At 41.8% G+C, this 22,956-nt stretch overlaps 2 protein-coding genes across 3 annotated transcripts; one reads left to right on the top strand and one right to left on the bottom strand.

Moving 5' to 3' along the window:
• Positions 1-627: 627 nt before the first annotated feature.
• Positions 628-10,916, top strand: LOC145787371 (signal transducing adapter molecule 1-like). 2 transcript variants are annotated; one of them, XM_082599101.1, is made up of 14 exons: positions 628-714; positions 937-1,021; positions 3,570-3,705; positions 4,121-4,239; positions 4,526-4,674; positions 5,572-5,794; positions 6,166-6,355; positions 7,005-7,092; positions 8,054-8,171; positions 8,633-8,759; positions 8,873-9,032; positions 9,354-9,396; positions 9,611-9,674; positions 9,927-10,916. In XM_082599101.1, exons 1-14 carry the CDS (start codon positions 672-674, stop codon positions 10,005-10,007), a joined length of 1,626 nt encoding a protein of 541 aa, XP_082455227.1. In that variant the 5' UTR covers positions 628-671; the 3' UTR covers positions 10,008-10,916. The 2 variants fall into 2 exon arrangements, with proteins under 2 accessions (XP_082455227.1, XP_082455228.1); XM_082599102.1 differs by lacking the exon at positions 9,354-9,396.
• Positions 10,917-11,523: 607 nt separating this feature from the next.
• Positions 11,524-16,505, bottom strand: LOC145788002 (uncharacterized). Its single transcript, XM_082599841.1, has 6 exons — positions 16,370-16,505; positions 15,702-15,745; positions 14,711-14,857; positions 14,120-14,215; positions 12,619-12,705; positions 11,524-11,831 (listed from the first exon to the last, which is right to left on the bottom strand). The coding sequence occupies exons 1-6, from the start codon at positions 16,497-16,499 to the stop codon at positions 11,715-11,717; spliced, it is 621 nt and encodes a 206-aa protein (XP_082455967.1). The 5' UTR covers positions 16,500-16,505; the 3' UTR covers positions 11,524-11,714.
• Between the last annotated feature and the right edge of the window lie 6,451 nt (positions 16,506-22,956).

Here is a 22,956-nt window from a genome sequence, read left to right on the forward strand (position 1 = left end):
TAAAAAAACAATACAGAAGAATATAGATTCAATTATTTCACAATCTCAATAAACGGACAAGAAAGTGATCTATCAAAACTAATAACTTAATTTGCTTGTCAGAAGCCACAGAGGTAAAGACTATGATCTTCATTGTTTACATCAAATCAGGCACAATCAGTGATCATCATAGCACAGCAGGTGTGCATACCACTTAGCAATAAATAGCGACAAAAAATTGTACTGTGTAATATTACCATTCAATTAATCATCAGTTTATCTGATATATAAATGACACAAACATGAAAAGACTAAAAAATATGCCATAAACTGTCTGTGCCATATATGATGAGGAAACAGCAAAATTACCAGGTGGTCACCAGCTATCGAGTCGGCAGGCACCTCAAGATAAAGTGATGAAAATAACATACACAACAAATATGCTAATACACAACACAAAAGATCAATCCGCTTTAATTGGTATTCGAAAGAGGCTTTTTAAGTTTTAACAAAGGTGCCGTTAGACTAGACATGTGTTTTATTGTTTGTTGAGCCTTCAGCAACTCAGACTTAAAATAACCTGGTTCTCCAGGCTACATTGTGGAATTTTTTAACTTGTTTAGAAATTGTAACAGACCATGTTTATGCAGGAAACAGTTTTATAAATTTTGAGTTGAATAGTGACAGTAAGGATGGGCTTGTTTAGCACTTCTACACCATTCGATGAGCAATTAGGTGGGTTGTGACTGTTTGATTTTTCAATATTTTGTTGATTAATTGATAGATAGATAAACTTTTGTTGTTGTGATGTAACATTTTGACTTCTACAAACATTAAAAAAATTATGTCTCAGTTTTTAAAAGTATCATTAAGAAAATGTGGCATTTTACTCATTTGTAATTTTTATTGATTAGAAGTATACTCTATGCATCTTTGACTGACAGTTTTATTCTGCAGACAAAATTACCAATGAAATGAACACAGAAGCCGATTGGGGAGCTATTCTGTCCTTGTGTGATAAAATTAAAGTGACTCCAAAAGGGTACGACTACGATGTTTGTTTTGTCTTAAGTATATAACTTCTTTTTAATATAAAAATGATGATCGCTTTTGCCAAGTACAGTGATGATTTAGCAAACACGATTGGATAATGGATATGTGACATTTTATGAACATTGAACACTCATCATTACTATTCTTCGTCGTATGAGCTGTTCTTCTGGACTATATGTTTGGGCATGATGTCATCAGCCACTCGACAGTCTCGTCATCCAGGGCTTTCAGTCCAAGCGCTCCATGTGGTGGTTGATGGATTGGGCAGTCATGGACGACATGATCTACTGTCTGGTCTGTGGCGCCACACTCGCATCCCGGTGAGGGAGCCAGGCCCCATTTGCACATGTCTGAACGAAAGCGACCGACGCCGGTTCGTAGGCGGTTAAGCCGGACCCACGCAAGTCTTGCGAGGGACATTCCCGGAGGGTGGGGATCGACGTCGGGTAGGAAATCACGGAGTCGGGAGGTGTTGTTTTGCCACTCCATGTTCCATGTGTAGTTCGTCCAGTGTGCCGCACTTATTCCAAGATCTTCAACGTTGTTCAGAAGCTGTCGTGCGGCGGGCACAAATGGGCGCCTTGATTTCAGTCGCTGCTGTCCTCCAGGTAGGCGCTGGAATGTACTGTGGAGGAGGTGGTCGGGGTCCAGTGCGCGACGAGCAAGGGAAATCATGGCTCCTTTACGGCGAAGCTCAGCAGGTTGGATGCCTGCAAGGATGGGAAGGCAGTCCGTTGGAGTGGGACGCAGGCATCCAGTCACAGTGCGTAGTGCGTCATTGATGGCGGTGTCAATGTGGCGGGTGTGAGAGCTGCGACACCACACTGGTGCGCAGTACTCAGCGGTAGAATGGACGAGGGCCAAGATAGTTGTGCGAAGAGTTTTCGCATCAGCTCCCCAGCCGGAACCCGCCAGCCGCCTCAAAAGTGCAACGCGCGCAGATAGTGTTTTGCGCAGTGACTCCAGGTGTCGTCGGTACGTGAGTGACCTGTCCAGGGTTACGCCGAGGTAGGTGGGTTCGGCGCAGTAGGGGAGGTGTTCGTCATCGGTGGTAATGTTGATCTCACGTTTTGCTTCCTTGTTGTTTAGGTGGAAGGCCGCCGACACTGTCTTTGCCTTGCTGAGCTGTAGCTTCCATTTCTGGAGATATGTTGATATAGTTGACATGTCCTGGCTTAGGTTCCTCTCCATTGACTGCCAATCTCCGGCTGGATGCAGGAGAGCCAGATCGTCTGCGTAAGCATACTTCCTGGAGATGGTGTCAGGCAGGTCATAGATGTAAGTGTTAAAGAGGAGGGGAGCCAGGACAGAGCCCTGTGGGACGCCGTTCCTGAGTCGACGTAGTCTACTTCGTCGGCCGCTACCGGTGGAGAGGGTAAAGCTGCGATTTTGCACAAGTTCCATAATCATATGGACCATGTGCCTGTCAGGAAGGAGACGGAGTAGTTTGCAGGTAAGGCCGCTGTGCCATACAGTGTCGTAGGCAGCCGTGAGATCGACAAACACGGCGCCAGCCTTCTTTTTTGCCGAGAAGCTGTCCTCGATGTCTTGGGTCATCAGAGTGACCTGGTCTACAGTTGATCTTCCGTGACGAAAGCCGGCTTGTTCCCGAGGGAGCTGAGGGTCTATTATCGGTTCGACACGGGCGTAGATAAGTCTTTCGAGTATCTTGAAGGGGATACAGAGCAGAGAGATGGGGCGGTAGCTCTTCGGATCCCCTGGGGGCTTCTTCGGCTTTGGGACTGCAACCACTAGGGCTCTTCTCCAGATTCTTGGGATGCGCAGGTGACGCAAGCAGCAGGAAAGGAATTCTTTTAACCAGGACCTCATAGAGGGGGCAGCTTGGAGTATTAGTTCCGGGCATAGGTGGTCAAGGCCCGGGGATTTGCCTGGCTTTAGGTGCTGGAGGGCGGAGGCAAATTCTTCTGGGGTAAACTCACCAGAGATGTTGCCCTCGACAGGTGTTGGGACCTTCCAGAGGTCCGTCATTTCCTTGAGGACGGACTTGTCTGATTCACGGTCTCTCGTTCTGTGCACTCCATTTTTCACAAGTTGTGAGGCGATGGCATTTGCTGAAATGGGGCATTGGCGACGAGAGGCACGTGATCTGCCAGTGAGGTTGTTGAGTGTACTCCATGCTGTGCGGCTGGAGTGCGTGAAGTCGATTGAGTCTATGGCTTCTGTCCAGCGCTTCTTCCTCTTTGAATCCAATCTTGCCAGCAGGGCTGTTGCTGAGTTGGTGGTGGCGGTACCCTGGGGGGAACGGAGGAAGTCGCGGTAAAGCCTGTCGCACTCCACATCTCAGCAAGGTATGTAGTTTTTCCGTCGACCTCGCGGGATGGAGTCTTTTGCCGCAGATATGATTGCATCACAGAATTACTATTTTACAGAATTACAACACAGAATTACACATTACTATTTAAAGGAGGATACGAAGTTTTGTTTAATTGTTTCTTATACTTTCTGTCCATTTAATCTAAATCTTTAACCATTATGAAAACAAATAAATTGTTTGTTTCATACGTTCTTTTTTTCAGCCCATCAGATTTTGCCTCTATAATCATACCCCGAATCAACAACAAGGTGCCGCACGTGAGCATGCAAGCTATCACTCTTTTGGATGCTTGTGTTAATAATTGTGGAAAGGATTTTCAAAAAGTTGTTTCATCTTCGGTAGGTCATCGATATGTCATGGTCTGAAGGATTCTACATTAAAATTTGATATAGAAAAGATGTATATGTTTCTTAAACAAGAAACGAGAAATGGTTAACACCTTGTCATTAAGGCTAAAGTCTAAATGTTTTTAAGGTAACAATCTACTGAATATAAAATTAGCTGGTTAGCGTGTGATTTTAGAGTGTTGCTGCTGTAATGTTTTATTTGTTATGTGAAAACAGTCTTTTATAGTTTTTATGTGATTTCTTGGTTAACAAGTTTAAATTGCCGTTATAAGAATCTCTTAATAAGAGTTTAATGTAAAATACTTCATGGTAAATATCATACATTAGTTTTAAAAAATCGCAGTTTTAATTGTAAAAATACAATTTTTTCATTCTGGTTCAATTAGTCTGATTGCATCTGTTTCAGCAATTTACATATGGACTACGAGAAATGCTTTTGAACTACAAGAATCCAACTGTAACAAGGCGATTAAAATACTTCATCAGAAAGTGGGCAGAAGATTTTAAAAACGACTCTGAGCTTTCGTAAGTTTGAGTTGAAGTAGGTAACAAGCTATTGCTTGTTATTGAGGTAACAAGCTATTGCTGCATTTTGAAACAACCAATCAATTAATGAAGATAATTCAACAGCTTAACTTAAACGTTTTCCTATAGCCAATGTATGTTTCAAATAGTTTGAATTGTGTTTTTGGCAATTTCCACGTGGCAATGTCAGCGCAGCCACTTATCTTTTGCTGTAAACAGAGCGTCATTATTATTAAGCACCGTCATACAAATGAGCGTTGGCATTGTAATGGTGATGTCTTTGCAGTCACTTTGTGTCTTTCTACTACGAGCTACGAGGTGAGGGGGTCGACTTCCCAGAGAAGGAGAGCGATTCTCCTCTTGCTAAAAAGAAAGAGATAACCAAGAATCCAGACGCAGTGTCCAGTCAACAGGAAGCAGACGACATCGCTAAAGGTCAGCACTTGTTGCTAGGCAACTTTTGAGCAGCATGGTTTCTAACAAAACACTCTCAGTGCGATTACACGTTCTACCAACTCTCTGCATGAAATGCGATATATTGTGTGTTACTTGTTTCTGAGTGGGTTGCTCCCAGCACAAAGTATGAGTACTGGAAAAAGGTACCAATCTTGCTTTTCAGTGGTTTATTTTTTGTTTGGATGTCATTGCTATGGACTGGACTGGAGTGATATTTTTTATATCCAGATGTCTTGAAATTGATGTTCAAATCCAGAAACACTTTCTGAGGTGATGCTACCTGTACCCAAGTGACTAAATCACTCAAAGGGTTAAGTGGCATTAAGATTTACCGAAATGTTGTAACATGAAAACTGGTTTAGCTTGACAGCTAGTTTTTGGCTTAAACTGGTCAGAAGGTTTATGTTTGTATTTGCTATAAAACAACGATTACTTCTAATCATACATAAACGGAAAAACCACATTTTCACTGAAAGAGTCGCATCATTCAAACCCTTGAACAATCTCTTTGTGAAGATTACTTTGAAACTGAACATCATTTTAGCGTGCAGCGTTCGTTCTTTAAACCTGTTACTTTGCATGATACTTCCATGAGATCTAAGTTAAGACTGTTATTTTGTAAACCTAAAAATGTTTTCATGCTCTCGCTAATACAAGGGTAAATGGGCCACATCAACGAAATAACTGAAGTATATTTTTATTCGACATAGGATGTTCACTAAGATAATTAAAAAACAATCACTATTAAGTGATTGTTTGCGTTTTTGAATTTGTGACTGTACAGATTTTGCGATAGAGCTGACAGCCGTGTTGCTACATGGTCGGGAGTTGGATGTGATGTGTTAGTTATAACAATGTTTGAAATGTTTATTGCAGCGATTGAGGCATCCCTGAAGGAAGACAAACAAAAACGCACCACGTTCACATCATCCGTTGCATCCAGTCTCTACCCTTCCATGGCTGGAGGAGCCTCTGCATCCACTGGATCCTCCTCCGCACCATCTAGAAGGAAGGTGAAAGCTCTCTACGACTTCGAAGCTGCGGAAGACAACGAACTGACCTTTAAGACTGGTGACATCATCACCATAACAGACGACAGGTCGGATTTGTTGTAATGTTTATTGACAAAACTTGGCCTGCTCTGGTTGGAATTGTGTGATGAACTGTCAGAGGTTTATGTTTATTCTTTTTGTAAAATTTTCTTAAGAAGAAGACATAGGATTATTGGAAAAGCAATAGATTCGCCATGTTAATTAATATCAAGTTGGAGGATAATTTGTTTCGTCAAAGAACAAATTGATAGACATTAATTTTATTTCCATCTCGAATTAATCCTCTTCGGGAAACTCGTCTTCGTCGTTTCTGATGGCCACTTCCAAAGCACCACGTTGCTTTAACGAATCCACCCTTAAGAGACAGTAGAGGTTCAAATGATGACGTAATGATGTGATGACGTAATGTATCATGCAGTGACGCAAACTGGTGGAAGGGTGAAGGGTCAAATGGAACTGGCCTCTTCCCGTCCAACTTCGTCACATCCGACATCACTAAAGAAGTTGAGGAGGAGGTTGAAGACCATCGGGAGTCGGTTGTCAAGTTCAATGAGACGTTAGAGGTTAAGGAGGTAAACCAGGATCAGCCAGTTCTCTCCATCAATGAGGTGAGAACTTTAAATTTAACTCAGGAAAATATTGCATCCACCACTCGGCATGTGTTGTCGGTTGTTTAGCTTCTGTGATTGTGACGTCACAACAAACTAGACGCCAATTTCTCAATCTTATCCCAGACAGCATATCAATCGTTTTTTACATCGATTTATCGTCTGCATCTACGTTGAATCAATGTAAAAAAAACGGTTGATTTATTGTCTGGCTACTGGTTTTATTGTAAGACCATTGCGCGTTTGTGTTTAAAATTGTGGCAATGCACTGCGATAGACAAAACTGCATGTGTCATTTTGTAAACTCATGAAGTCTAGGTATTGTATGCTGGTGTTTCGAACGAAAATTCTCACAATCGCTGTTTCCATTGAAAGCTGCTGAGCAATCCACCCCCTCTCATCCATAAGCATTAAGCAGCTGTCCCAAACCACACCATCATCGTTTCATTGTGTTCGTGCAACGATGGGCGTCGTTGTAGCAACGTTATGTCCTGATGTGGCTCGAAAGTAGGTTTGTTTAGGGAACTGATGTGATGATGACGTCAAAGAGCGATAACGAGAAAAACGTATTGATGACGTCGTTGTCGCCATTCGTTTCTGCACACCAGCTTACGTCATTATTACGTTGTCACCTTATTTGTTGTTGCAGAACACCATCGACAACACGCTAGCTGCGCTACAGAGCACCGACCCAGAGACGACGACCTCCGATCCCGAGGGGTTGCTTAGAAACGAAGGTTGGTACAGCATTGCATAACTTGGAGGCGCTGAGCTCGCATCACGATACATGAACACTTGCGGCTTGATGCGAGGGTGCTTAGAGGCTCATTGCAGTGATGCTTTTTATCGGTAGCTTTTAGCTCCGATAGAAGCCTTGCAAGGTGGATTCCTCGCGCGCTTTGACCGTTGGAGTGGTCTTTAGTTGGTGAAATAATGGCCATGAACCACCAGTCTGTGGGTTCGATACCAACCCACTACGCAAGGTGTTCCCTATTTATTTTAAGGCAACATTTGGATCGGCTCACTATATAATTTACGTTGGACATTTCGATCGTGATGAGTGGTGGCCAATGAACATGATGTCAATTACGCCATTTGTTGTTTCGCTTATTATGATGAGTGGTTTGTACGAACTTCAATGGCTGCCACTTTACAATGTCATCATATATGCGTCGTTGGCTTCCTCCATTTATTATTCATGAATGTACAAAGCAATAGTTGGTCTAGTGTTGCCAGATGTCGATAAGTAAACTTTTCCAACAGCATTTTAAAACTCTTGCAATCCTATACGCATCCCTAGTCTTTATCTCAGTGATTATCTTTAGAAAAGTCTTTTAATAAAGTCCTACCAGACGTTTCCTTTTCGGTTAGGATCAAATCTCTACACTAAAAAAACACTGAGCTTCCCACCATTGCATTTTTGTTGTTATTTACTCAGGTTTGCTATTCGTGCTTGTTTGACTAAAAATTTTACCAAATTGGGGACATGCTTCCCCACCTGGCAACACTGGATTGCTTACGTTTGTACACGACTCTGCATTGACGTTCCGCACCAGTGCGTTGGCGTAAACGTCACCTTCCTCGTTTTGATTGACGTTGTCGGCAACTTTAATCAATCAGGAAACCAAACTTTTCTGTTTAAAAATTAAATCAAAGATTCCTCCAATGTTAAGCGTCCGATGTGTTCTGTGTCTTCAGATTCTTGCATCCAGATGGGGAAACTGATAGACAACAAGCTGGAAGACATTGATCGGAAGCATCTTGAGCTTAGTGTTCTCAACGAGAAAATACTCGAGTCCCTCCAGATGTATGACAAGTAAGTAGGTCTGGACAGTAGATGGCGATGAAGCGCAGTCAGTGAGTTACGACAGAAACGTTTTTTAATTAAAAAAACCTCAAGAAAAACTTCAACACAACCAGATTAACAATGTGTTTGGTCTTCCGACTGATTGTGCAAATATTCATCATCAAATTGGGAAAGCCACCGTTCGAAGCTCCTGGTAGTTGCGCATACTTAGAGGCTTCGAACCAGTGACGCATGCCCGGTCACTGAGATTGTCGGATTGAAGTTTCCGATTGTTGTTTAAAGTATTAAAACAAACAATCATTTATTGTTGAAGTGTCGTTGTCTGTGTATTATTCTTTTCACTCATTGCCGCTGAATGGAGAGCAGTCCTGAAAGTGCGTTGCTCAAGCGCGCAGCAAGATATCTTTTCAACAATGAAATGTTTGTTTGGTTCATTTCCGCGTCAAACAAATCAAATGTTTTGTTTTTAGATTGATGAACCAGCCAACTTACGCCCCCCAACGATACTCTGCTCCCCAAAGTCAAGTCCCCCCACAGATGGTTGGCGGATATCCTCCTAACATGACTTACAACACATCGCCGTATATGCCCAATCAGGTGAGCTTCAACCCATTAGCTAGTTATCACTTATATCGGTCCACCACCGTGCAGCCTCCGTGCCCGACCAAACAGGACCAGGACTAACCGGTGCACTTTATTTTCTTGTGCAGGGTCAACCCGGCCCATCCGCGGCCGTCCCTGGGCCGATAGTTCCATCTGGTGTCCAGCCATTCAACCCGATGTATCAGGCTCCACCGCCAGGAAACTACCCGGTTACCAATGGCAACATGACGTCAGTGGAACAACAGCACACTCCCGCTGTGCAACAACGTACGTATGTCGCCACCGATGCAAAGCGCTTCATTGTTGCGCCGGTGCTGAATTATTTTATGACTTATTTTGACCGACAGTGATTATTAAACAATGGTTTATGGTTGGTGTTTTCCTCATTCTTTGATGACGTCATCTATGCAATGTCGTCACCCGTGATCAAGCTGACTGACAATTACTTTTGCTGATGGTTCATAATTATTCGGATATTAATACAATTTGAATGTTTGTTTTGATTGTCACGCGACAATTCGCAATCTGCACGTTTGTGTGACGGTTTGATGACGTCACAACGCTGATTATCTGATTATTTCATAACAGATGCTGGATACCAGGCTCCCGGCCCGCAGCACTCGGATATCAGGTTTTACGAACGATATTTGCATTTGTGATTGATTCTGTGATTTGTTTAAAGTGATCAAGCGACTTTCCGCGTTCAGCTCGTGGGCGGCTTCTGTTCTAAGATGCATCCGCATTGTGTGATCATAGGCTACTGTTCGAATAATTGTGCGCATGTTGTTGCAATGGAGCACATCAGTTGTTTTGTTATGTAATAATTATCAACTCTGTGTTTGTAGAAATAACTATCCCCAACCTACCGCCGGTTACCATGGAAACCCACCAGTGATGTCACAGTATCAGGTACGTCACAGTCATTCATTGTGTCAACATAGGCGTAACCATATTTAGCTCTAATATACCCATCACGTAGCTTGGTAGTGAAGCACATTTAGAGGGATGGGCTTCTCCTCTCCCTGTGGTAAGATGAACAATCGAACCCCCACTCTTGTACATTCGAAGTGTGGTGATGGACATCACATTCATGGCCGCTGGAGGCTGCTGTTCGTCATATCCATCGTTTCCAGGGTTTTCTATGTTTGTATCTTTGATTAGAATCAAACTCCTGGAGTGAGTGCCACCCCCACCACGTCCAATTATTCAAGCAATCAAGTTGCCACACAGCCTCTCATGTGACCTGCGACGATCAATCGTACGAAGTAATTGTATATTCACTTATCAATTGCCTGCTCTCAAGCATGGATGACGTCGCCAGTGACGTCACAAACGTGCAATTTCATACTTTCATTCAAGTGGAGTTGGCGTCGAAACTTTTATTTCGCGTGTATTCTGACTACGCCACCACAGTGTGTATTGGTATGACGTCATTAAAAAAGCACCGCTTACTTTATGATGTTGTTATTATCTTTGCATTGTGTCATCATACTTGAACCGCGACACCAGAAGACGTGCTTGTAACCTAGATACCGTTCGTAGCCACTCCGCCTTGCAGCCATGGTCGTCGCTTTTATAGTCTTGTTCTGCGCAGCGAGTTGTCTCGGTAAATTACGTAAGTTTGCAACGTTTCTTCAGCCAGTACAACTGACCACTACAATGAAGCTGAAGTTGGTTGTAATTTCTGTTTTATCTTGGACAATGAATCGATTTCTTCGTATCTGAATTCTCATTATGTTGTTGCTGTTATCTTTGTATCTTCAACAACCCCATACGCTGGAAGTGTCTGGAATGCAAGAGGAAAAGCGTCCTCCAGCCACCGACTAAGCTGATGCAAGAGTGTGGGGGGGCGCCACCTCCACCGAGTGTCATTATAATTTAAAGAGCGGTGACGATCTCACCTCGGTTGGCACGTTCAATTTTTTTGCAGTGTTTCCGTTTTATTTTTATGTTTGTGTACCGTTTCATGACGTCAGGTCCTTGCTCACAACTAATCTCTACGTCATGGTTTCTGAACGAGTGACGTCACAATGCGTTGTCGCTGACGCGGCTTTACACTAATTCCATGTATCTAGTTATACGATTGTCCGCGTAATGGCGTTCCCGCCTGGTGGTTTATTGTGTTTGTCAAATATATACTTATCGAATGAATTGTGACTTGTTTGGTTCATTGGTCTGTTCCTTAGGTCAGTAGTTAAGCGCCCGACTCAAGATCAACTGGCGCTGGTTCCACTCTGGGGGTGTGCGCTTGAGCAACGCATTCAGCGACACCTAATCTTAATGGATGGAATAGCTCTGTCAATCTCGGTGACCGGCTTTGCCTCAATCTTCTACTTGGATGCGAAACTACCAGGAATAACATATCAGAGGCTTTGTCAGCCCGAGGATAAAGATCCCAAACCATCTCGCTATACTTTTAAAATCTAGCCGCAAAACGTCGCTGGTGAGTCTCCTTCCCAAACGTTGACCACCTCTAACAGATTGTTAAAGGGGGGTCCCATACTTGATTCAAGTGTCGGGTATGAGAAGATAAGGTTCTCATTGTACTAAGCCTTCGGTACTAAGGGGTGGCCAGTTCCTTTCTCTCAGCCGCCTTTACTTCAGCAACTACGCCCACCTAATTTATTACACCCTGGGTAGAGGTGAGCGGTGTTTTCGACAACCAGCTGAAGCCGGGAGTCGAACCAGGTTTGCATAATTGGAAAGCCAACGCCTTATCCGTTGCGCCTTCCCACCGACAAATTGTTACTTGCTGCAATATTGTTTATTGACATGATAACGTGTAATTTTCGTGTCCTCAGCAATGTGAACGTTTTCTACATTGATTCAATTTCTACAGATGTTGGTCAATGTAAAAGCGGTTGATTTACTGTTGGGGGGTCGTTGATTAGTTCTTCACTGTCATCATCAGCATCTCCGACAAATCTCAAGTCCGTACCAGAGTTGCCATTAACTCAGTTTCTTCCACGGGAGGGCGTAATATTCAGGTGAATTGCAGTTGACGTAAAAAGGATTCCAGGGTGCGAAATTACTGATGTGAATTCGAGCTCTGCATTCTCGATCCATCTGCAATGATGATTAGACTTTGAACTAATTAACAGAGCGGTAACCATAGATGTAGCACGTTGTCACAATATTAACCAACGCTCATGTATAGGTCACCACCAGTGGAGTAGTGTGACCATTTTTTTGGGCGTTTACCTTATTTAGCAAACTTTAAGCACGCCCACTTGTGTTTTAAAAACAGTGGAAGTGACTGGGTTGGCCGAGAACTTTTTCAAGTGCGAGTGGACTATGTACTTGAAGTTTGCTGAAAAAAGAGAACACCCCAAAAAAATGGTCACGCTACACTACTGGCTACCGCCTAGTCAGCAATCCAGTTATTTTTACATCGATACAACGGCAGCAGACGTTTATTCCATGCAAAAGGGACTGGTTTTGGAGTTGGGCAGCCACAATAGCTCGATACAACTTGAAACAGCTCATGGGAACGCAAAGGTGGAAGCTATCTGGAGATCGGCCTCAAACGAACTGAATATTATCTTTTGCTTTATCTCCGGGTCAGGGTAGGCAAACACAAAATTCTTGTGGGGCGATAGCCTATTGGTTTGTTTTGTCATAGTATAGCCAGTAGCATACTCGAAATATTAATCCACATCGACATTTATTTTGCTACTAAAAATTCGGCAAACTTATCAAGCTATCCATCTTTTTGTTCAGTTATTTTTTCCTTTAATAATGAAATTTTTCTCTACCGGTACATAATTAATTGTGAGCTTTGCATTAATTAAAGAATCGCTGAAGGAACAATGACAGCTTTGATACTGCGTTCGACAATGATGACGTCACATACCACAACAGGGCCGGTGCAGTTGGCGTGATGGCAACTGATTGTCTCCCTCGCGTTGAACATGAGATACAGAAGCTCCCCTCCGATTTGCTGAAAGTGAAACTCACTCGTATCAGACTTTTGTGTTGCCAAACACAACAAAGTGCCAAACATTAGCATGGACTTTGATTGATTGATTGAATCTTTTTCTTCGGACTATAAAAGCTTCTTGAAGAGCATAATCTTGGCAGTTTCGCATACTTGTAGATAGAGGCTTTGAATCTGACACAAGGCCGGTTACCGAGATGGCAGCTAGTGAAGTTTCCGATTGTTGAAGTCTTGTTGCCGAAGAATTATTCCTTTCATTAGGTGACGCTGAATGGAGAGCAGTCCTTAACGTGCGTTGCTCAAGCGCACACACCGAGAGTCGAACCAGCGGCGCTTGATCTTGAAGCTTTTTCGTTCTAGAAGTGACGCACTAACCAATTGCCAGTGATGTACGCGCATACAAAAAGTATTGACGTCGTCAGCGTAAACGCAAACGTTCGAAAAACCATACGCCGTATGCGTCAACGTAACTTGTAAAAAAGTTGGCGGCGTCAGCGTCAGCGCATACACTAGCGTAAACTCATTTTGTTTGCTAGGTGCCAAACATTCACACGGTATAAGCCACTCGAAACAAACAAGTTTTATTTTGAATTTCCACGAAGATGCACAAGCATCTGAAAGTGTTCATCTGACATTTTGCTGTGTTTTGGTTCCAATATGTCTTTGCCCATTGAAAACATTCTTTCAACTGCAGCGCTGGAAGGTATTGGCGTGTTGTAGCGAAAAAAAGACATTAAAAAGTATGCATTGACGCTATGCGCTAAAAAACCGCAAAAACTTTGCGGCGTAGCCTCGAGCGCAAACTATTCAAAAAAATGTGGCCGCAAGCGTTAGCGTAAACAAAAAGTCTACGCCGCAAGTATGCTGCATAGAATTTGCGGCGTATGCCTACATCTCTGCCAATTGCTATCGGGGCAGACATTCGACGATATATTTTCTTATCTATATGTCGGACAGTATGATGATAAGGATTTCTACAAAGGCCAATTTGACCTCCAGCCGCTATGGCATGAGTCTGTGTGTCTTGGTTAGGCACGTACGACAGGTAGGCTACAAAGATGACTGATTGGCTTATGCTCAACTATTACCTTCTGCACTTTTTTCGACACTTTAACAAACAGATATATTTTTCCTGTAGGCAAATTGTTTTCAACGCACAATTCATTTTAAAAAGTATAGGCTATTTTTCATTTTTGGACTTCATTAACGAGTCATTCGGAACTATGATTTCTGGGCCCTGGAACAAAATGAATTCACAATTCACAAAATGAAACATTACAGCAAGATTGCGGTGCAGGTCACAAACTTTCTTGTCCATCGATTCAAATCGTCGTATTATATTTTCAAGCGCGATACGATAACGCGGGACACATAGGCTACATTTACATGTTAGAACCCTACCTATTTGCCTCCTTACCTGTTTGCAACCCCCTAAGTATTGGGTGATCTCCAGAGTCGATGAGTTTCTGGTTTCTGAGAAGCGTTCCACAGCGAGAGCACCGGCCAGTTGGACCTAAACACAATGAATACCTGATGATTCCGGTCATTATTCAAATACCACAAAAGGGAGCCTGCAGGCAATATAACCTACCAAACACTGGTAGATAGCCTATAGACATCCTGTCTTGTTATAAAGTGGTTAATTAAATTTTTAGTTTGTCATTTCAATTTATAACTAGCTTAACGCAAATATGTAGAGATCAAAATATTTCAAAAAAAAAAAGTTTATTTGTTTCAATTATTTTAGTGACTTCATTCCATTTAATAAAAATAAAAGGTCATTCAAAAAATTCAAACTTTATTTAACTTGTTCTTGTTTATTACAATGCACATAACCTGTAGAATCGTTACCCTTTTCGGCAGGAAAAACGGTCTTTTCTACAGGTTAGGATTTGAAATTCTTTTGAATTGAAGCTGACAACTTGTAAACATTTCGTGATATGAATAACGTTCAAAAACATGTCACATCAAGCCGAAATGATATCGGACCCTTTCAATCTTGACCCACTTTGTCACTTCGGAGGTCATCGACGTTCAGAACTTCTCTCTGGTTTAAAAGTGTATGACGCGTCTTTACGTCATCTTTGTCCAATGACGCCATCCAGGTATGAGGTAACAGGCAAGGTGGTGACGTAAGAGATTGATTGGTGACCAACTGAAATAAACAAAAATAATCTTCATCCCACCGTGTTGGGACGAAGATGAAAGGAGAATGCCACTTCCATATTCCTAACTGAAGTTTTATCGTTCGATCAACCGCAATAAAAAAGAAGGCTATGCCATATATATTGACCATGCATGGTGTAAACGTTTTATCTCCCAAGTGTTTAGGACACCCAGGCCCGGATTTAGGGGGCAGAGGGTGCAGGTGCCACGGACCCCCTTTTTAAAGGGCCCCTCGACAGAACAAAAATGTGTTTTTGTGCTATTTTTTTTTTTTCTTTCAGCCTTTGAATTTTCTGCAAAATGCTGTGCAGTGCAGTGCTGGATTAATGCTCCTGTAGACGTATAGGTGGTTTTTTGCGCCGACGGGGAGAAAAATTTTTTTGCACGGAGGCCCCCCGATCTAAAAGTGCCCCGGGCCTCCCATTAGCTAAATCTGGCCCTGAGGACACCTGTATCATAGCATGAGACGTTGTGGTGAAGCCACATGCATGAGCAACACTTCAAGGAGCAACTATCGAGTTGGTTGGTAGCAAGCTGCAGCAGGCTCACGTCAAGCTCATTTGACGTCATCAATTTTAAGTGGAATCAGTCGCCCATGAGTCAAGCATTTTTCAGACAAGTTTCTTAAAGGAAAGTTTAAAGTCTTCCAGCTGACGACGTTCTGTTTACAGAAGATATCTGCTGGGGTGAAGAAAGTGTTATTGGGTTAGTTAAGTCAAGTCACTATCAGTGCAGACCACTTCACACAACGTCTCGTCCATTTGACAGTGCATGCATTTGACAGTCGCGTCCATGTGAAAGTGTTATAGAGTTAGTTAAGTCAACTTGCTAACCTGGAGCGGTTCTTCCCCACTGGCAACTTCTGCAACAATTGTTTCTGGAAAATATCAACAGTCTAAATATTCCATTCATTTTATTGAAATGTTTTACCACAAGCACATAACTAAGCAATGACGTCATCCGTTGTTTTTGTTCTGTATCAATGCTTTGGCTGCTTATAGTTTGACATTTTTGAGATAAACACTCTAAAAACTTTATCCACCTTGGCAGTGTCCAGTTGATGTTAGTGCCAAGTTCAAATTAAACGACAAAAAATCCGAAAAACCCAGTCTTTTATTTTACGAAAGCTGTTTGAATTCAATATGGCATCGCATGTTTCCCCAAGACGCAACTGTATTTTTACGTAAACGTCGACCAGACAACTTGCATTATCAGTAGTATTTCTAATACTTTCACTATCACTGCAACCATGCAAAAATCGTATTATTTAGTAAATCTTTTCTTTTTCGAGCACGCTTAGCCTGACGAGCCTAAACGTTCACGTTTTGTTGCTTCTATCTTTTTCCAGACTACTGCTATGTTATTGTGAATGAAATTGTTTATTGCCTTGATAATGGGAAATAAAACACAAGACTGAAACAGTAATCTTCCCTACAAAGTTTAACCTCCTCTAAAAAAAAACAGCGGCGAGCAGGGTGCGCTGCCATCATACTCTTCTTACCATCCTTCTTGACACCATTCTGGATTCCATAATCTTCTAATGAAGCTGGCAAGAAATAATCTTCATACTGAGAGGAGCAACTGGTTATGAAAAGAGATGCGAGCAGACAATATATATTTCTAAACCCCATTTTGTGATCCCTAAAAGTTACAATGTTCAGAACAGGAAATCTTACAAGATCAATTGTTTGTACTTTAGTCCTAGGTAGCGCAACCTCTTGTGCTTCGGCTATAGCCTAAGTGAACCATTTCATACTGAGTTGCCTATTCTACTTTTCTCTTTTAAGATACAGAGTAGCCGACAACTAATTCTCCGGGATGTTGAAGCAACGGAGACGGGGTTGATATGAAAACCATTAGTCGATAGTGAAAACTCGAACTGCTTGTAAAACCATAGAATTCATTTGTTCGCAGCAAGCCTGCAACTGTGAGAAAATTACAAATCTAAAGTGTGGGACTTATGAAACATCTAATATTTTAATCTCAGAAATAAAAACAAATTAGCGTAGTTACCGTAAGGAAATTACAGATACGGTATATCGGTAGGCTACTAAAATCCTATTTGCTGTCTATTGATATGTATAATTTCTGCTCCTGACTTGGTTCCTGCTCGATTCTTTTCTTGTGATGACTTAGAATAAACTACAGTCCGCTACTTGATGCTTCTTATCATTTATATAATTCTGAAGAAGGGTTCACAAAACATCGCCATCTTCATTTTTCTTATCCTGACTACTTGTCACGTGAATACTAAAAGCTACTAAGTGGTTGATAAACCTGTGTCTGTCAAATGGACGCGCCGCTGTGTGGATGGTCTGCGCTGATAGTCGCGCGATTAGCGCATCTGCAGGGGTGGCACAGATAAGACACCGTATATAGTCCTAGATATCTGTTCGATAACGAAAAACTCAAAGGCTTTTGACAGGAATGGAAAAGACATGACGTTTTGTGTTTGTGTGCTTGCGCGGAATGGCAAAATGTTATGTAGGCTGCTTGGTACTTACAGTAAATATTCATGGAAAATTTGTTGCTGCTTCCACAACATATCCGAGTTAGGCCTGGCTACAACGAAATTTTAGCAAGAAAAAAAGTGCTGCATCCACACCAATTTCTTTGTTTGTTATTGATAAGAGAGTGCAGAAAAAGTGCGGCACCAATCGGACAAAATTTTGCAAGTTCCATTTTTTTCAAAAATTGTTCGTTTAAATTTAAATTGAACACTTTTCATTGTTTCTTACACTTACAAGCTTACGCTACCCAAAACGACAGAGCTACTGTAATTTACAGAAAAATTATTTTCATTAAAAAACATCGTCATATAGTGTCCTAATTGGTTCCCATGAGTGGAGACCATCCTGACAAGACCATTTTGTTTGTATAAAAATATTGGATACGGGCCACAGTGACGTACACAGCGGACATTTAACTAAAGTTGTTTTGTTCAATAGAAACTTTAGTGGTTTTTAAACGTTGTTCAAACGTCGTGGGGCATGAGTCGTGAGTAGTAGATTTAAAATTAAAATGAATTCCAGAAACTTAGAAAAAAGATTGGTCAGAAATAATAAAACAAAACTTCATAAGCTTCGCCGTAGCCGGTCTGTTGCGACAATTGGCGATATGTAGCAGAATGTTTACGTTTAGGCGACGACATCTTCAGTTTTAATGGATTTCACATCAGAGTTGTCAAGAAATCAGAGCCGTGTCGATTTTTTCTAACTTTTTTTGTGAAATTTAAGGAACTTCACTCATGTTCTTCGTCGGGGTCATCAAAATCTTTTTTATCCAATTTTTTATCCGTTTTTCTAAACTGGATACTGGATAGCTTCGGGAAACCCATAGTAAGTGGATACACACATAGGCGTAGCCAGGGGGGGGGGGGGCGAACGGGGCCATGGCCCCCCCCAAATTTCCAAAGTTTGGATTCCGAAGTTGAACCCTTTGTTGAAAATATAATATAATTTGTATAAATTTATATTGTTTTCCAAGACATCTGGCTATTAACACCCCCCAGGACTTGTTTTAGACACACAAAAAGACACCTTGATAAATTTTGCAAATCGTAAATCGCGCAAAGTTTACGCGATTTACGCTTCTTTTAACTAATCTGTGGAAGCAATTTCAGAATCACTTACTCTGTAGGGTTTTTGTGTAGCTGAGTTTTTTGTGTTCTCTAATTTTAGCCGCAGTTTTTGCCCGTTTGTGCGTAGATAAGAGCTACCTTTAATAAGTTAATAGCTGTTTATCTGCTAATAAATTTCATACAAATATTACCCTGAAAGTGTTTCCAGAAAGCGTTATAATCCATTATTTAAGTGTAATTTTGCAAAAATTTTCCGGGGGAGCATGCCCCCGGACCTCCCTAGAATACGCGTGCCTTCGGCACGCTCTAACCCCCACCACTTTTATTTCTTTCCTTGCTTAACCCACCAGGATGCGCCACTGCACATCAGGTGGCGATGTCTTAAATCAAACATTTTGTCGTTCTCTTCAATTCATCAAATATTTGGCCCCCCCCCAAATTTTTTTCTGGCTACGCCACTGGATACACATCACTATCAGGCAAATCAGGAAAGAAAGAAGAGACATGATAGTGGAATGAGAAGGGGCAGAAGGCCATTAAGAAAGAAAAGAATACCAGAAAGAAAACGACCTGGACAAATGTGATCTAACTATCTCGGCGTACAAGACTGCAAACAAAGAAGCAAAGCGGAGGTGGTAAAAGTAATGAGTGTGGTATACAAAGACCTGTAGAAAAAGGTTATAGGCGAATTCTTCGTAAACAATTCTTCGTAAAGCAATTGTTCGTAAGCAATTCTTCGTAAAGCAATTGTTCGTAAGCAATTCTTCGTAAAACAATTGTTCGTAAACAGTTGTTGGTGGAATGAAATCCGTAAAAGAATTTTTCGTAAAGCATTTCTTCGTATACATCAAATCTCCATTGCATGCACGAATAAATGCTTTGGGAAGAATTGTTTTACAAAGAATTAACTTTACAAAGAATTGTTTTACGAAAAATTGCTTACGAAAAATTGCTTTACGAAGAATTGTTTACGAAGAATTGTTTACGAAGAATTGTTTACGAAGAAAACGTCGGACACCGTAGAAAAATCTGAAAAATGAAGATGGACGATTGAAGGTAACTCCAATGGCCAAACAAAAGAATGAAGATTTCCCAATGGCATGTCAAGACGGCTGCATAGCCGAGTGGTAAGAGCCCTTGGACCGCACTCGAAAAGGGCGCCGGTTCGACACCGCTCAAGAGCATGCGGCTGTGTCTTTGGCAGGACCCTAAAGACATGCCTGAAGGTGGACACGAAGATTGGCTTCCTTGACTTCCCGTCCACTTAATCTAAATCTTCAACCACCGGGGGTGTAAGTATGAATACAACAACAGTATTTAAAGACCTGTACAAAAATCTGGAAAATGAAGATGGACGCTTGAAGGTAACTCCAATGGCCAAACAAAGATAAGACTCCAAAGATGTCTATTAAGTAAAGATGGAAAGGACAGATACTGATGAGTGATGCAGAAATTCTAAAAAGATGGAGAGAGTAGGAGCAAATGATGAATTTCGAGAAACGAAGGAAACATGTGACAATAGACCCAGCAGCGGATAAAGATGTGAGTGAAGTTAAGTGGGAGGAGATACCTCGCAGAAAACGAAACGAGGAAAAGCAGTCGAACCTGATGTTCGAATAGAAGTTTGGAAAGTTCTAGTAGGAGCGATTGGAACGAAATGGCCAACTGCTACTTTCCAGACGATGATGAAGACAGAGAACATGTCAGAAGAGTGGGAAGTAGCATTTTGATTTTGGGATATGCTGTTGTATGATATGCAACTGCAAACGGCGTTGTATTGCGTGTGAAGACGAGAGAGGGAGCAGAACAGAGGCTAGAGACTTGGAGAGCAGCGATAGAAGATGGAACATGCAAATAAACAAGCAAAAGATTAAATTTCTCAAGCTCCAGAGGTCAACAGGAAATGATGACGAAGAAAATGAGACAAAAATAAAACTAACCCACAAGGAAAACACTGAAACAAGTAGACTATCAAGATTTAAATATCTTGGTTCGACAGTTTATGGGAACGGAACGAGTGACAGAGAGATGACAAAAAGATACCAGGCAAGATGCGGAGCGTGGAAGAACATAATAGCAGTCATGCGTGACAGAAAGGTGTCAGAAAAGCTGAAGGGGAAATTTATAAAACGGTAGTAAGACAAGCAATGTTGTGTGGAATGCAGGCGGTAGCCCTTGACGAAAACACGGGAAGGGAAAATGAAAGTGGCAGAAATGAAAACGTTGCGATGGTCTCCGGAGTTGACAAAGCAGGACAGAGTAGGAAATAAAATCATCAGAAAAAAATGCAAGTCGGAGAGCTGGAAGACAAGCTGAGAGACACACGCCTTAAAAAGTTAAATGGTTGAGTGACATCGTAAGGGGACACGAAGATTATGGCGGAAGTAGAATGTAGCGCCTGTGGGCACTGCACACGTCTTTTCATATTTGGTTCTGCACACGTCTTGAAATAATTGGTTCTGGAATCCGGGTGGCCTTAAACTTACAGGCTCACTGTTTTTCCCTGCTTTGCGTACCAGTGGCGTAGCCAAGGGGGGGGGGTTTGGGGGTTACAACCCCCCCTTTGGCACGCATGTGACGTCATGATATTGAGAATGATGCTTTCAGTCTCTATGTCTCTAAAACAAAGTTTACCTAATTTTAAACGAAACTGTATTAAAAGAGCGAGTTTTGCCAATAGGCCTACTAAACATTCAAATAACTCGGCCAAGAATTAGCATCAAGTAAACATAGAAACTTAGCTTTTTTTCCGAAAAATGTCGAAAAAAACATGATCTTATCCTTTTGCCATGCCACCGGACAGCACCATTTTACAGGAATATTTATACCCACATTTTTGTTGAAAATGCTCTCAGAATGCACCAAATTCAAAGTAATTTTTAAAATTTTCTGGGGGAGGCCCCCCAGACCCCCGCCGCTGGGTGTCGCCTTTGGCGAAAATGCCGCCCCCTTTCACAATTCCTGGCTACGCTACTGTTGCGTACAAGTTCTCAGGCTGGGATTTCACAGAGCGCGTGCTTGCTCTCTCGCATTACGCTGAGTGTGATTTTGTGTCTACCTGCGTTGTTAGTCTGTTGTGCGCTGTGTGTAATCCACAAGTCGGGGCCATGTTTGTAATCTAAAAGCTGCAACGTCTAGCGTCTTACTTCTAGAGGATAAAAACTAATTAGGAGTCTTAACTCTTGGTATGTAGGCTAAGGTTCGATAAGTTATGGAATGAGTTGGTTTTCAATAAGTAAGTTTGTTGAATGTTTCAAAAAGTTTCAACGTGCAGACGAATGGTAAAAACAGCCATGATGGCCGAAAAGAAGATAAAGAGGTGGTGTTACAGAAGATGTGGAAATAGTGGGAGTGAAGAAGGCAGATGCTGCTGACTGAGTGCTATGGAGGACTGCAATGTGGACTGCAATCGTCCCATTTAAACTGGGAATAAAGCCAAAAGAAGAAACAAGCTCTGCGTTTTTGAGAGGAACGAAAGACCTCAGATGAACTGTTGTTGAGGTGGTGCTGACTGCTGACTAGATGACTGCTTAGCCTATAGTCTTTCGCTACCATCCTGATTGCGCCATAATCTAACCTACAGTTGTACAATACATTGTTTTGACAATTACATTTAGCCTACTCTGCTTGTTCGTTAATGTATGGCACTGTTGAAACAAAATAAATTGACTTGACTTAAACTTGTTGTTCACAACTTTTCAAAATGTTTTTCCCGTCCCCGGTTTTTCCCTATAATATTTGCTTTCTAAAACTCATGCGTTGTAAACAGAAGTGACCTGGTTGATAAATTGCTTTTTACTCAGTAGCCCAATGTAACTTTCTCAGGAGATTTTGTTAGTAATGGTTGCTGGGCTCCGTTGTAGCAAAACCTTATGTCATGTGGTGAATTTACTTACCGCAACTGGTAAAAATACGTCAGTTTCAAGCTAATGTTATATAACTATTTGGTTACATGAGTAGGTGCTCACTGCCTACCTACAATCCCTCCTCGGTCTGCCTGAATCATACTTGCAATTGTTTCTTGTTGTTTTTTGATTTATTGAGCGCGAGTTGGGATAAAAACCTGATTTTGTATAAACTTACAATGGCTTTAACACGACAACTTAAATCCGTGGTACACATTCATTTCTCTAGCTTGCTTTTTTTGATAATGAAATGAAACTCAACACACAATGGCAAATACTCTCCAGAAACCACGGCTCCCGGCACGCGGCAAATGCGACAATCAGAAATTAAACGTCTTGGTCAGAAGGCGCGCCACGTAACGTATAACAGTGAAAGAACGCAAATTCAACGTTGCTTAATTCAACCAACCAAGTTACAAATTTCATCACAATTTCAATTCTAATCAAGAGGGCAATCGACCCGCCGGAACATTGCGGCCCCTAATTATGGCACATAATTAAATAAAGGTTGAAGTAGAAGGGTCGATTCTCGACATGCAATACACAGAAAGTATGTACATTAAAACTACACAAAAACGGTGATTATCTTTTGATAGCAGTGCA

Source organism: Aplidium turbinatum, chromosome 18, assembly GCF_918807975.1.
Source record: "Aplidium turbinatum chromosome 18, kaAplTurb1.1, whole genome shotgun sequence".
Lineage (NCBI taxonomy): Eukaryota > Metazoa > Chordata > Ascidiacea > Aplousobranchia > Polyclinidae > Aplidium > Aplidium turbinatum.